A 15,297-nucleotide genomic window follows, 5' to 3' on the forward strand; every position below is an offset into this window, starting at 1 on the left:
GAATAGCATATCATCGCATACAGTATGTGGGTACATAACCGCGATTCTTGTAAAGATTTTGGGGTATTTTACTTTATAAATAAACACAAAATACAAATAAAACTGCACTGCGGGTTCAAAGAAAAATAAATTAGTTCGACTTTATTCTTCGCAAAGTTGCTCACCACGATTTCTTCGAAATCCGAGTAATGGTACCTTACATTCTTTACATTTTGTGGAAGAAACTTGTTAAGAGAATTGTGTTCATGGAGTAGCTGTCTCAGCCATAAGTAAAATAAGTATACAAACGTGATCCAAGATAACTGCTGACCATCCTGATGGCCTGAGCTGTATTGCTTGGTTTTCGCGATCAGTCTCATATTAGACAGACTCTGGGTAAGAGGCAGGCCCGTTAGCTCTACAACATGGGCCTAGCCCAGTAAAGTAAGTATAACCCATGGTGGTACAGCCGTGGTCTATTTTAGCCTACCAAGCGACCGCTCTTAACCTTAGGACCTACAGATTACGTCCGTTATTCTTGGCGTTCTAGACCTGCGCTGTTATCTCGCCGTCAGATAGCTTTTCAGTTATTCTCACGTAGGCTGTTTAGTCCTCAAACCAGCCTTCAGACACCGGGAATCGAACTCTGAGCCTTCTGGTAGACACAGGCTCTCTACCCGTAGATTGCGGGGCCGGCAAAGTAAGTATACCGGGCGAGTTGGCCGTGCAGTTAGAGGCACGCGGCTGTGAGCTTGCATCCGGGAGAGAGTGGGTTCGAATCCCACTGTCGGCAGCCCTGAAGATGGTTTTCCGTGGTTTCCCATTTTCATACCAGACAAATGCTGGGGCTGTACCTTAATTAAGGCCACGACGGCTTCTTTCCAACTCCTAGGCCTTTCCTGTCCCATCGTCGCCATAAGACCTATCTGTGTCGGTGCGACGTAAATCCACTAGTAGCTAGCAAAGTAAGTATAACAGATATAATATGTTAACATTCACCATGTAGCCGTGTGATGGTCACAGTCCTGTATACACTTTTCGAAATGCAATTTCTAATTCTAAATCGCAAAATATCACACACGAAAACCAGTACCAGTATGATAAATTTTTAGTGGTGATTGCTTGTTTTTTGTTTTTTTTTTGCTAGTGGCTTAACGTCGCACCGACACAGATAGGTCTTATGGCGACGATGGGATAGGAAAGGCCTAGGAGTTGGAAGGAAGCGGCCGTGGCCTGAATTAAGGTACAGCTCTAGCATTTGCCTGGTGTAAAAGTGGGAAACCACGGAAAACCATCTTCAGGGCTGCCGACAGTGGGATTCGAACCCACTATCTCCCGGAAGCAAAGTTCACAGCTGTGCGCCCCTGATTGCTTGTTTTAAGGGGATATACAGCGTGATTACAGCTTTTACACATTAATTAAGTACACAGCACTGAGGAATAGCCCTTGAATAAAACAAGAAATATTTGAACTCAAACCTTGATTTTCGTGCTTGCTAAGCTTTCGTCCGGACAAATACACCAGCTAGGAAAATAATCGAACGAACCGTCATGTCACTGAAGATGCAGAGAATGAAACGTCAGCTACTGATTAATAAGGAAACATGCTCTGGAACATTACGATATAAACATAAAACTGAATTATTATTCTTCCTGTTCTTATATCAATTACTTTCGATCGGCCCTATAAATGGATTAAGCTCAGTTTTCCGGCCGGATGCCTTTCCTGACGCCAAATCTACGTGGAGAAATGTATTTATCAGGGCCTATTGCGTGTTGTTATTTCACTTGGCTTTTTTGGCAGTGGTTTAACGTCGCACTAACACATCGAAATTTTTCGGCGACGTAAGGATGGGAAAGGGATAGGATTGGGAAGGTAGCGGCCGTTGCCTTAATTAAGGTACAGCCCTTGCATGGTGTGAAAATCGGAAACCACGGAAAACCATCTTCAGAGCTGCCGACAGTGGGGGTCGAACCCACTATCTCCCGAATGCAAGCTGATAGCTACGTGACCCTTAAATAAGACCACGGTCGCTTCCTTCCCACTGCTAGCTCTTTGTTCTCCAATCGTCGCCATAAGACCCATGTGTGTCGGTGCGACGTAAAGCGAATTGTTTGAGTTTAGAAGAATATCGAACGGGGCTGTGTCGAGGTCATGGCCGCTAGCTTTGACGTTCAATACCTGCCACGTGAAAGGTATTGTCCAAATAATGTAAATCACTATGGGTTTGAAATGTTATTATAACACCAAGCGAGTTGGCCATCCAGTTAGAGTCGCGCAACTGTGAGCTTGCATTCGGGAGACTGTGGGTTCGAATCCCACTCTCAGTAACCCTGAAAATGGTTATTCGTGGTTTCCCATTCTCACACCAGGTAAATGCTGGAGCTGTACCTTTATTAAGACCACGGCCGGTACCTTCCCAATCCTAGCTCTTTCCCATCCCTCCGTCGCCGAAAACTTTCGAAGTGTTTGTGCGACGTTAAACAAGTAGCAATAAAGTAAATAAAATAAATAAATATTTCTTAATTCTTAAGCAAGACTGAAAATGAAAACCTACAACCTGTTTTCCAGTCATTGACCGGGTCAGGAATGTAATGAATGAAACATATATAGGCTGTTATTACAATGGGGTCGCCACTCCCAAGGTGATTTATTAATGAGGGATAAATGCTATGAAATGATAATGGAGAGTGTTGCTGGAATGAAATATGACAGGGAACACCGGAGTACCCGGAGAAAACCTGTCCCGCCTCCGCTTTGTCCAGCCCAAATCTCACATGGAGTGACCGGGATTTGAACCACGGTATCCAGCGATGAGAGGCCGACGCACTGCCGTCTGAGCCACGGAGGCTCTTCAAGACTGAGTTTCAAATAATAGTCGACCACTGAGGCAGCAGATATGCTCTGCTGAACTCTAGCAGGGCCGGACTCACCTCACAACGCTCGGTCCTTTGTTACTTTTTGACTCACTCTCTAAGCCTTTTCAGGTCAAATGTTTGGATCCTGAAAGCCCGCTCTACTCTCTCGAATGCATTTTTCGATCATTTTTAAGCAATTTATTTCCCTTATATCGCGACATTTTACGGGAGAAAAATTCGCACCACTATTTTCTCAAATGTCTATTTGATTTTTATTGTATGTATTTATTTATCTCTGTATTCGTGTACGACTCATTGAGAGGGATCACATGACATGCTGCCACGTCCGAGTCCAGAGTTACACCAATTGTTAGCGGCACAGTGAATTTAGTACCTTAAGATGGCAGGGAAGATCTGGTCTGGAGAAATTGCTCAATGGTATGGACGGAGTCTTGGGTAATGAGTACAAGGCAAGAAATAAGTAAGTCCAAAACAGAAGTAATAGAGTGCAGTCGAACGAAGTCAGGTGATGCAGGAAATATTTGACTGGGAAATGAAGTCTTAACGGAAGTAGATGAATATTGTTACGTGAGTACTAAAATAACTAACGATGGCAGAAGTAAGGACATAAAATGCAGGCTAGCACAAGCAATGAAGGCCTTGCTTAAGAAAATAACTTCGAACACTGATAAAGGAATTAGAAAGATTGTTTTGAAGACTTTCGTCTGGAGCGTGGCATTATATGGATATGAAATATGGGTGATAACTACCTCGGAAAGAAAGAGAATAGACGCTTTTGAAATGTGGTGTGAGAGAAGAATTCTGAATAGATAGATCAAATCACGAATGAAGAGACACTGAATCGAATTGGTGAGAGGAGATCGATTTGGTTAAATTTGACGAGAAGAAGAGATAGAATGACAGGACATGTCTTAAGACACCCAGGTCTTGTTCAGTTAGTTTATAATGGAAGTGTAGGTGGTAAGAACAGTAGGGGTAGACCAAGGTATGAATATGACAAGCAGATTTGAGCCGATGTAGGACACAGTAGTTACATAGAAATGAAAATGTTAGCATGGGATAGGGCGGCATGGAGAGCTGCATAAAACCAGTCTGTGGACTGATGATTCAAACAAAATGATGGAAGGACTCTTACGCATCACCCGATGATGTTAAACAGAGATTAGAGTCTTGCTGTTGGATACACTGCTGGCCCTTCTTTATTTCGATTTTAAAGCTTTTTGTAACGCTAATCGGACCAAGTACGGTTTTGAAACTGCAGTTCTCAATTCTCAGTTACTCAGCATCATCAGTGACAATGGTATCAAAGTAACACAGGCGCAAGAACAAAATAATGACAACAGTAACGATGACATGACTGATTACGAATGTTACAAAATAAAATTGATATAATAAAATATGATTCAGTTGGAGGAAACCAGTGCTTTTATTGCTTAATCTGTTCGTTAAGAGATTTTCAGTCCTTGAAAATATTAAAAGGTGTAGAATATAGTAACTGATTCAGTTGTAGACTATGTTTCTTGAATACATGTTTAATGACATTTAAAAGTCCTTGTTTATTTAGTTTGCCCTTAGTTATGGTATGCCGTATTAACGTTAACATAGATGACAGTCCATTTCTGTATTTTACCTAGGGTCCAAACTACATTCTCTCAGCAGCGAGTACATTCATCACTGGCGGCCTACTGCCGAAGCACAGACGAACCGTGCCAAGCGAGGCACAACAAGGTGCGCTATCTGACAGGCGCTCGCTGTAGCTTCTGCGATCTTGTGGCGAGGAGCGAGCTCTATTCAGTTGACGTTCATGTTGCGAGTGGGCCGGTCAAGTCATGGCGGCCGATGTAAAAGTGACACCGAAGTGTAGTTTGGATATAAATGGTTGTGTTACATTACAGGACATCCTGATTTCATTTAACGCGCCTATTAACGAGCAGCATGCATGGGCTTTGTGTTATCAGTGTGCAAAGTGTTTTAAAAATGCTATGCAGAGTGACAGAGAAAGGTGTTGCATTGTATCCGAGTTGGAGCATGTTTTGATTCACAAAGATGGACATGTGCACACCAATACTATCCTCGCCGGCGGGGGGACATCAAGTGCAGGTAACGTGACAACCCCTTTTCTGAAATGCCAACAATTTATGCCAGTGTTATATGTACTGTAATTGCACTTAAAGGGCGAAACACGACTGATATTTTACTGGCACTGAATAGGGCTAGCTCTGTGGGTTTGTAGTGTTCCTCTTGAATAAAATCGATAATCCAGCGTTCCCTAGCAACCTGTTCATGACCTGTTATATCGTACCGTAATCCATTCAGTCTCGAGTCAATACGGACGTTGTCTGTTTCAGAACGGTGCTGCTTCGTTATTACACCCTTTTCAATGTAGGGACGGTAGTGAATCAGGTCCATGTTCTTATTTCGTGTGAGTGTTGCAATTGAACACTAGCCCAATATTATACCATTGCACGAATAGAGAAAGAAGACGAATGTATTTTAGTGGCATTTGACCATAGCCTATTACTGTCTGCGAACTGAAATTATACTTTTAGACTCGCGCGTTTGAGTAGGGCCTGCGTCCCAGTACAGTCTATGTATTCGATTGTTCCCAGCATTTCCTTGTATCTGTCCTATTCAGCATGTCAACCCCCATATCTTTCGACATAAACAGTGTGTGTTAGATAATAGTTTTGAAGGGAGGGGGAAGTTTGCCAGATTTTTTCTAAATTTCAGTGTTATGGAATCATCTAATTGGCACTAAAAATATGCAAATAGCCTACTAGACGTTATTTACGTTTCAACTCTATACGAATGTAAGTACAGCTTACATCCGTTCCCACTACATTCTTAGCCCCAATCAATTTTAAATATAAATAGACCTACATCATTTCAGATAGTATAGGTATCGTTATCCAAGTCATTTTACGTACCGTCACATGGAGTATGACAACATCGAAATCCCTTAGCACGTCACGCAAAGCAACAGCGACGAAAATATTGTAATTACACCCTATAATAAACAGACGTAATGTGAATGTACACGGTATTTATTTCGGGTAGGACTCGAAAACATTCCTTTACGAAAGTCTGAAAACATTCGTATGCAGTGTAGTATGTATAGTTCTCATAGTCCCGTTTCGTGATACGGGATGGGGGCATGCAGTGTATTACAGCATGTCTATATGGTCCTATTTTACTGGAAGATGCCCCTCCTGACGCCAGTCCGATGTAGAGGGAGGTATTCACTTATGCGTGCTTTTAAGGTGGTTCGTAGTTTGGTGTGCTGTATGTATATGAAGAGAAGTGTATTAATCGGAAACAGGGCCCTCTGAACCGAAGATCAGAATGTTCACCGTTCAGCTGACAACGACCATGCTCATTAAGAGTTAACTGATTAAAATTTCGTATGATCTGTTTTCTATCAGATTTTGTTAAAACTTGGAAACACTTGTAACTTAAGTATTTGTAGTAATCACCTCTAACATTACTTTGAGCCAAGAGTTCTTTTTTACTTCTGTTAATCTGCCTAGCCTATGTCCTCCTTACACTTTGTACAGCTCGTCAAGCTTTCCTCAATTGCTGGACGACATACACTCATTAAATAAATGCGCACTATGAACGAATCGCGCGAGTACGACAAGGGTTGTCGCACGGTATCGGCATAGGCTAATAGCTTCATAACGGTAATAATACAAAAAAATTAAATATCCGGAGATTAAATTTGAATAACGAGTTGCCATCCCGTCTGACGAAATTCTGCGTATGGTACTGGACGCCGGTCTCTGATATTTGAACAACATTTTTCTCTGATTAGCTTTATTAGAGGATGGTTGCCTAGCTGTACTTCCTCTTAAAACCTCTGCAGTGTTTCGATCTCGTAATCTACTTGTTCGAACAATTTTAACTTTATTCGCTTGTGTTACATTTATTTTTAACAATGAGTTGTTGGTTAAGAGAAATATATTTGTCTGCCCCTTTCCACAGGCAGTGCTTTGAACTTGACACATTGAATGCAATAGGTTGGTGCACTCATCTGCTATATTGCGAACGAGGATATTATATCTAATTTGGTTAAGATGGGCATCATGCTGTTTAATGTCAGCTTGGTTAAAATAACCTGTACTGTAAGCTTTTTAGTTCATCAAATATAAGATGCAAATTTATAGAACGTTAGTACACGCATGTGTCCCGATATAAACAAAACAAAACATGGCGTCCCCCACTTCCTCACTTAACGCATTGCTACAGGTAGACAGTCCGCTACAAGACTGTTGTGACTGAATTGGGCACAGTGGTGGATGTGTAGCAATACACACACACTGTGCCTTCAGTACTACCCGTTCTCTCCCTTTCTCTCCTTTTCGGTAATGGAGTAGTCTTCAATACTACTCCTTCACTCCCCCCCCCCCTCTTTTTTCGATGCTGGAGTGGGGCAGTGCTGATTACATGCGTATACATACCGGGTACCTAGATTTAAGTAAAGAAATAATAATAATGAAATGACCGGGCGAGTTGGCCGTGCGTGTAGAGGCGCGCGGCTGTGAGCTTGCATCCGGGAGATAGTAGGTTCGAATCCCACTATCGGCAGCCCTGAAAATGGTTTTCCGTGGTTTCCCATTTTCACACCAGGCAAATGCTGGGGCTGTACCTTAATTAAGGCCACGGCCGCTTCCTTCCAACTCCTAGGCCTTCCCTATCCCATCGTCGCCATAAGACCTATCTGTGTCGGTGCGACGTAAAGCCCCTAGCCAATAATAATGAAATGACATGTTTCGCTCTGTAAGAACATCCTCAGATTCTTTCAAATCACTTACGTGCTTATATATATGTGCACAAGATTGGTGACGTTATGCAAACATGTCGATGATTACAAACGGGAGACTTTATGAACAGGGAAAGAGTCATCTGAATGCTGGACGGTTGTTCATAAACAGCTGCGCGACAAAATTCTGGTACCTTGGGCGTCTCCGAAAACCATGCGAGTACTTAGTGGGACGTAAACGCATTATTATTATTATTATTATTATTATTATTATTATTCGTCTGAATTTATGGAAAACAAAATTAGTTCGACAGGGAAGTATGTCAGAAGAAGTAGTGTGATATCACGTGCTGAAAGTGAAATAGGAAATGATTCTGCGAATATATTTTTCGCTATGGTTACACTGTTATCGAGTATCCACGTAATGGTTAGCTTTTAAATGCACTGAACTATCAAAGACTTGTGGAATTTTAGACGTTCGCTTACTACATGCGTTTCATATTCTTTACTTTTTTAAATTTAAGAAACCGTATGCAAGTACAGTGCTTGGTATAATGCGGTCTCGTAATGCCAAAATGTGGTGACAGATTTACAGCGTTGAACATTCGCAGATTTTATTTCGGTATTGATTGATTCTTGAAAATTAAGGCTAGATGTCCTTCACTTACATCGAACCAAGCAGACTAATATACAGGGTTATTCACCTAAGATGTTATACGGAAATAGCGTCTAAAGCATTAAAGATATCGGCATTCTGTTTTCATATTCGTAAATGGTACCCAGGGTCTTGGAAAATAACGCACTACTCATTCTCATAGGCCGATTAATAACCCAGATATTGATACTAACTCCATATTCTTAAATGGAACAGCAGGAATGCATACAGCTGACCTAAAACGTCAACTGCGTACGATTTCAAATATCTAAGTATTTTCAAAATCGGACAGTTCGTTTTTGAGATATCAATAAGAACAGAATGTGCTGTTTTGCATGCCGCATCAGACAGCGTGAAGTCGGACAAAGGCTATAACGAAAAAATTTCCTAATTCAGAATATGATTTACCGAGCGAGTTGCCGTGTGGTTAGGGGCGCGCAGCTGTGAGCTTGCATTCGGGAGATAGTGGGTTCGAATTCCACTGTCGGCAGCCCTGAAGATGGTTTTCCGTAGTTTCCTATTTTCACGCCAGGCAAATGCTGGAGCTGTACGTTAAGGCCACGGTCGCCTCTTTCCTATCCCATCGTCGCCAGAAGATCTATCTGTGTTGGTGCTACATAAAGCTACTTGTAAAAAATATGATGGCTTAATTAATAGCACATAACTTATACATAGGATAAAACGAAACTAACACAGATATTCAACTTAGTGCTCTTAACTATAAGCCTAAACCTTAGCGAAAAACAAGCATTGATCTCGCCCAGGTATTAGGCTCCCAATAATCAGACCAGTGCTCGGCCGAGTTGCTGTTAGTCGAAGAAGAGTGGCTAACTCTCGTGAGAAAAGAAGCCTATGGGCTAAATTCGTGACGCTCGTAATTTAAGAAAAATAATGACATAACAGTGCAATGATTGAGATATATGCACATAAACGTAACTTACAGTATGAATTTTCTAGTGCGAATTTAAATCGTGACTTTTTTCGTAAATTACAAGCTTTAACGTCTGAACGCTGTTCGCAGGTTCATTCAAGTTTAGCCACACAAGATCGGGGAGTTGGCCGTGCGCGTAGAGGCGCGCGGCTGTGAGCTTGCATCTGGGAGATAGTAGGTTCGAATCCCACTATCGGCAGCACTGAAGATGGTTTTCCGTAGTTTCCCATTTTCACACCAGGCGAATGCTGGGGCTGTACCTTAATTAAGGCCACGGTCGCTTCCTTCCAACTCCTAGGCCTTTCCTATCGCATCGTCGCCATAAGACCTATCTGTGTCGGTGCGACGTAAAGCCCATAGCAAGAAAAAAAAAGCCACACAAGAACTTACGCATTGCTGTTTTAAATGTATCTGTGTTCTGTATTGCACTGATATTATCGGGAATGCTATTCTATAGTGAAGGAATTGTTATTCATCTGTGGGTATTTACGACGAGGAGGTTGATATTAAAGGATCGAGTAATTCTGGGATGATATGAATGTTAGGTAATCCGAGAGGTCGTGAAGTACAGGCCGTATATTATTTTTGTGAAGCGTAGGTACGTCGCATATCAAGATGTGGCCATAGCAGTCGAGTAAACCATGGCGACACGTTGTGTAATTCACGCTTTAGAAATTGTGTTATAACGAGTCCAATAGTCTATGGAAAATCAAAGGTAATAACACTTTAAGCATGGGTTGTGGTTAGCGCTGTTGATTCGTGTGCATTTTATTTGCACGTATAATTTTCCATTTTTGTATTTTTAAAATTTGTCGTTGAAAGAGTGTGTATTCAGTGCCTTTTGTTCATGTTAATACGTTTTTTGCACCTGGGATTTCATGAAATAACTAAATCTTTCAAATCGACATATTAAAGTGTAATGAAAATTTTAAATAATATGTTAATTATACAATGAACTGAACTTATTTTATTTATTTTATCTGATGCCAAACTCATGCTTAGAGAGTTTCTATTTGCATGTTATTTGTGCCATAGTATGTGTTTACATCAGCCTGTAGTCGAGACGAGAATATGTTGGCGTACTCTTAGGTACTGGTTTGAACTTAAGTAACGACCGTTTTCATTGATTATTATAAGATGAATTTTATACATTTTGCGACATAAACTACCTTCATCAAAATGTACTCCATATTTTTCATGATTTTTGTTCGTCTTTTCAGAATTTTTAAAATTCCGTTTGCGCAGTATTGATGGCAGCAATAAAATGATCTAATTATTCCCAGTACAAAGAACTATTGTAACCGAAGGAAGTAGGAGTACAGCAGAATGAGTAATGCTCTGCCAATACGGTCGGTTTAGCGAGGCACATCAGGAAATTTTCACGTGACTTTTTTTATATGTCTCAAAGGATATGCAAAGTCTTCTTGGGACTACAATATTGCTGCTTAGGTTAATAAAACAAGAAATCACAGCCGTACGAAGTCCTATTGTTTGACTCTTCCGTTAAGTGTTTCTCCGGTGAGTAGCCTACAGTATGCATTGACGCATCTAATACTCTAGCTGCGTGTGAAGTACCACCAGACACAGAACATTCTTCTGATTCTTCCTGACCTTTTACCCAGTTTTGGCACGTTGTGTGTGTCTGGCCCACTTTTACGGTCGGGTGCCCTTTTCTGACTTCAACCTTCCGTGGAGGGATGTATTGACTGCTGTGGCTAGTAGTATAGATGAAGAGATGTGTATTGATACAATCATTAACACTCATTTCCCGAGCCAGAGGAATGAACCATAGATACGCATTTACAGACCCCGGTCCGACCGGGAATCGAAGCTGAGGCCCCCTGAACCAAAAGTAAGGTCAATACGCTGACCTTTAGGGTCGGACACGCAGAACATTGAGGTATGCGGAAATTTAGTTCCTTTATAGACTATCAATCTTTTGCGAACTACTTTGAGACTGATGATTCACAATACTACATTCACAATTTATTTTGCACAACAGTGTTTCCTCACTACTCACTACCCTCCTCTCTCTCTCTCTCTCTCTCTCTCTCTCTCTCTCTCTCTCTCTCCAAAAGGTATTCGAAACTCGAGGAGAAAGAGCACTTTCTGCTACTTGCGATTAATCTTTACTGTGATATTATAGTCGGCTGTCACCGTTCAGCATTTTGTTCCTCTCTACGGTTCTTAGTCTTTTTCGTAGTATAGATTTTTGTCAACTAAAGAAAACGTAAATAAATCCTTAATATTCAGTTTTCTTTGGCATCAGTATACATTCTATTATTTGCATCCTCTTTCTTTTTGGTCGCTGTTTGTGGCTTCTGGAACCCCTCAAATGTTTGTATCTGGTTTCTGAATGTGGTTTTGTCGTGGATGTCTTTTTCTATTGTATTCATATCTTGCAGGGTCTTTTTTGGTATTAATAAACCATTAACCAATTTTTCATACGAGTTGTTGGATCTGTCAAACTAGGCTACTCTTTTTTTAGTGATCGTATAGTCACTCATTCTCAGAATGTGTCCAGAGAATTTACATTAATGACATATGATATCCTGTCGCATGTTTAGTACAATTCTTTGTTGATTCGTTATCGGCGAGTGTGGGCGCATTTTCTGGGTCCGTGGGTTTTTCGTAGGATCTCTCTGTCGTTCTTGTCGATTTGCTCGATGTCTTTTCTAGTTGTTAATCCTAAGGCATTCTGAAGCGCATAGGCACTCTGGTGGGAATCAGTCTAAAAGTGTCTTAGCTTAATATTAATTGTGACCGCTCTCTTGTTGTATGTGTTCTTCATAAGGTGGAATGCCAGCGAATGAATGAATGAATGAATGAATGAAACACGGATGACCAGCAACAGGGGAAAGCATTACTAACACATGCAGTTAGTTGTTAGTATTTTCCCCATGGCACTACAGCCATTGAAGGGCCTTGGCCTATCAAGCGACCGCTGCTCAGCCCGAAGGCCTGTAGATTACGAGGTGCCGTGTGATCAGCACAACGAATCCTCTCGGCCGTTATTCTTGGCTTTCTAATAATAATAATAATAATAATAATAATAATAATAATAATAATAATAATAATGTTATTTGCTTTATGTCTCACTAACTACTTTTACGGTCTTCGGAGACGCCGAGGTGCCGGAATTTAGTCCCGCAGGAGTTCTTTTACGTGCCAGTAAATCTACTGACACGAGGCTGTCGTATTTGAGCACCTCCAAATACCACCGGACTGAGCCAGGATGGAACATGCCAAGTTGGGGTTAGAAGGTCAGCGCCTTAACCGTCTGAGCCACTCAGCCCGGCCCTTGGCTTTCTAGACCGAATAGTTGTTAGTATAAAACACTCAATATAGTCATTCAACAGATATAATAGAAAAATATAGTAGACGACGCCTAGACTTGTTTTCCAGTGCAGGGTGAAATACCGAACATTTTCCCCAAAGTCAGTGGCACTATACGGACGTACAGTAGTTCGGCTGTGTTTGCATGGTTGCGGAGCTTGAGACGGAGCAAACGCGAGATGAAGTACAAGAGCGCATGAGTCCTGATTAGTTATCCTGTTTATATGAAAATCCACAGCCTGTTTCCGGTCATTTGACCGGGTCAGGAATGGAATGAATGAAGCCGCCTACTAGCGGCGAGGATGGGAATTGTGCCGGCTGCCGAGGCCTGTCGCACTTCTCTGGGACAATGATTAATGAATGATTAATGAAATGAAGTGATATTGGAGAGTGTCGCTGGAATGAAAGATGACAGGGAAAACCGGAGTACCCGGAGAAAAACCTGTCCCACCTCCGCTTTGTCCAGCACAAATCTCACATGGAGTGACCGGGATTTGAACCACGGAACCCAGTGGTGAGAGGCCGGTGCGCTGCCATCTTAGCCACGGAGGCTCCTCCTATTTATATATACTTCCTAATTAAAATCTTAGTAGCACTTCGAAGATCTTTTGAGCCCGGTATTTTTCTAGATAACATCCATGGTATTCGGTATTTTTCTTCAGAATGTAGTGATCGAGAACGCAATAATTAAACATAAGCATCCACCCGTACAGTATCAGATACCGGGCAAGTCAAGAGGAATCGTATGAAGACTGCAACCGCGACACTGGCAGTGCAGCAAACCTCGCAGTTCTTGAACCACACAACATAGTCTCTTGGTGGAGTTTAGATTCATTACACCGAGCTCGATAGCTGCAGTCGCTTAAGTGCGGCCAGTATCCAGTATTCGGGAGATAGTAGGTTCGAACCCCACTGTCGGCAGCCCTGAAAATGGTTTTCCGTGGTTTCCCATTTTCACACCAGGCAAATGCTGGGGCTGTACCTTAAGGCCACGGCCGCTTCCTTCCCAGCCCTTTCCTGTCCCATCGTCGCTGCAAGACCTATCTGTGTCGGTGCGACGTAAAACAACTAGCAAAAGAAAAAGATTCATTGCAATAAATTTAGATCATTTTGACATAAATATGTTACATGGCTGGGTGTTATCTGGAAATTTGGCTTACGGAAGTTAGTGTGACGGAAGTGTAACCCTAGAATACTGTGATGTAAGGTATGGATGGAAGGTCAGACAATGTCGGGTCAAAATACCTACTGTAGAAAAATAAAAAAAGAAATACGTGCCGTCAGACAGCTGAGGGCCAAATCTTTTTAAGCTCCCTAAAATGAACCAAAACAATAAACTCTACACCAAACTGCGTGGTGTGGATCGTGTGGTGGTTTGCTTGCATTCGGGAGGTGGTGGGTTCAAATTCTTCAATTGGCAGCCCTGAAGATAGCTTTCCGTAGTTTTCTGTTTTCACACCAAGTAAAATCTGGGTCTGCGCCTTAAGGCCACGGTCACTTCCTTCCCAGTCCTAGCTCTTTCATATCCTGTTGTCGTCATAAGACCTATCTTTGTCGGTGCGACGTAAAGCAACTTGTAAAAAAATTCTCTTTATTTTTCTTCCTTTCTTTCTAAGAGCTTTCGAACGAATAATGGAAATGCGTAGCACGGCATGCAATATTGTTCGATGTAGCCTATTTCCAGAAAGGCAGTGGCTCTATTAGAAGGGTCACAGTGTGTCTTTTTTGCTCAAGAAAGTCTTTTGCGCCACTTTCGTTCAGTGATGCGTGGAAAACATGTTGGTGCACAGTTCTGAAGACACTGGCACATGTAAACTCGCACAGCAGGTGATGTGAAGGACGTTCCGGCCAGTTTCATTGCACTTAACCAGAGCATGCGGTGCATTATGCTAACAGTATATGACACAGAGGCATCGCTCCAGTTACGTGCCATTCAAGAGGCAATCGACTTGGAGAGTGCAGTAGTGTGACTCTGTTGAATGCACCACCGCGCTCACAGCTGTTGAAGCTGTACGCTAGTGTATAGGGGGCCTGTTACGCACTCACGCCACTACGAGGGGGTTGTAGCAAACATGGCAGTCATGGCAAACGTAGAATCAGTTTGCTGTAAGCATAGACTTCTCTGCTGTATAAACTTACAAATGAACGTTCTTACATTTGTTCATGTTGTAACATCTAAACAAAATGTTCGTTCTCTTTTAAATAGATTTCACATGATTGATTTACGTAGAAAATGTGATAATAAACATCCTTATTGAATAAATGATATCCTTAAAATAATTACGAATGCCAATAGATCATTTTCATAACCTTATGGATATAGAAATAGGGAGAGGGGGAACTTGTGTATAGAGATAGATGTTTAATAACTGAAGTCAGTCCGACTCGTTGGCTGAATGGTCAGTGTACTAGCCTTCAGTTTAGAGGGTCCCGGGTTCGATTTCCGGCCGGGTCGGGGATTTTAACCTTCATTGCTTAATTCTAATGGCCCGAGGGCTGGGTGTTTGTGCTGTCCCCAACATCCCTGCAACTCACACACCACACACAGCACTATCCTCCATCACAATAACACGCAGTTACCTACACATGGCAGATGCCGCCCACCCTCATCGGAGGGTCTGCCTTACAAGGGCTGCACTCGGCTAGAAATAGCCACACGAAATTAATTTAAACTGAAGTCATATTAATATTCAAAGCTACATTCGCAAGAAAATGCTTAATATTTAGTAATTTTTATTTGAATAAGAAGTTAATAATA

At 41.9% G+C, this 15,297-nt stretch overlaps 1 protein-coding gene across 1 annotated transcript in view; it reads left to right on the forward strand.

Moving 5' to 3' along the window:
* The first annotated feature begins 4,669 nt into the window (after positions 1-4,669).
* spir (spire type actin nucleation factor) overlaps positions 4,670-15,297 on the forward strand; it is a 699,692-nt gene continuing 689,064 nt past the window's right edge. The window contains exon 1 of the mRNA XM_067151497.2: positions 4,670-4,958. Within this exon, the coding sequence (XP_067007598.2) occupies positions 4,688-4,958 (271 nt within the window). The 5' untranslated portion in view covers positions 4,670-4,687. The remainder of the gene's footprint in view (positions 4,959-15,297) is intronic.

This window comes from Anabrus simplex, chromosome 7 (genome assembly GCF_040414725.1).
Source record: "Anabrus simplex isolate iqAnaSimp1 chromosome 7, ASM4041472v1, whole genome shotgun sequence".
NCBI lineage: Eukaryota > Metazoa > Arthropoda > Insecta > Orthoptera > Tettigoniidae > Anabrus > Anabrus simplex.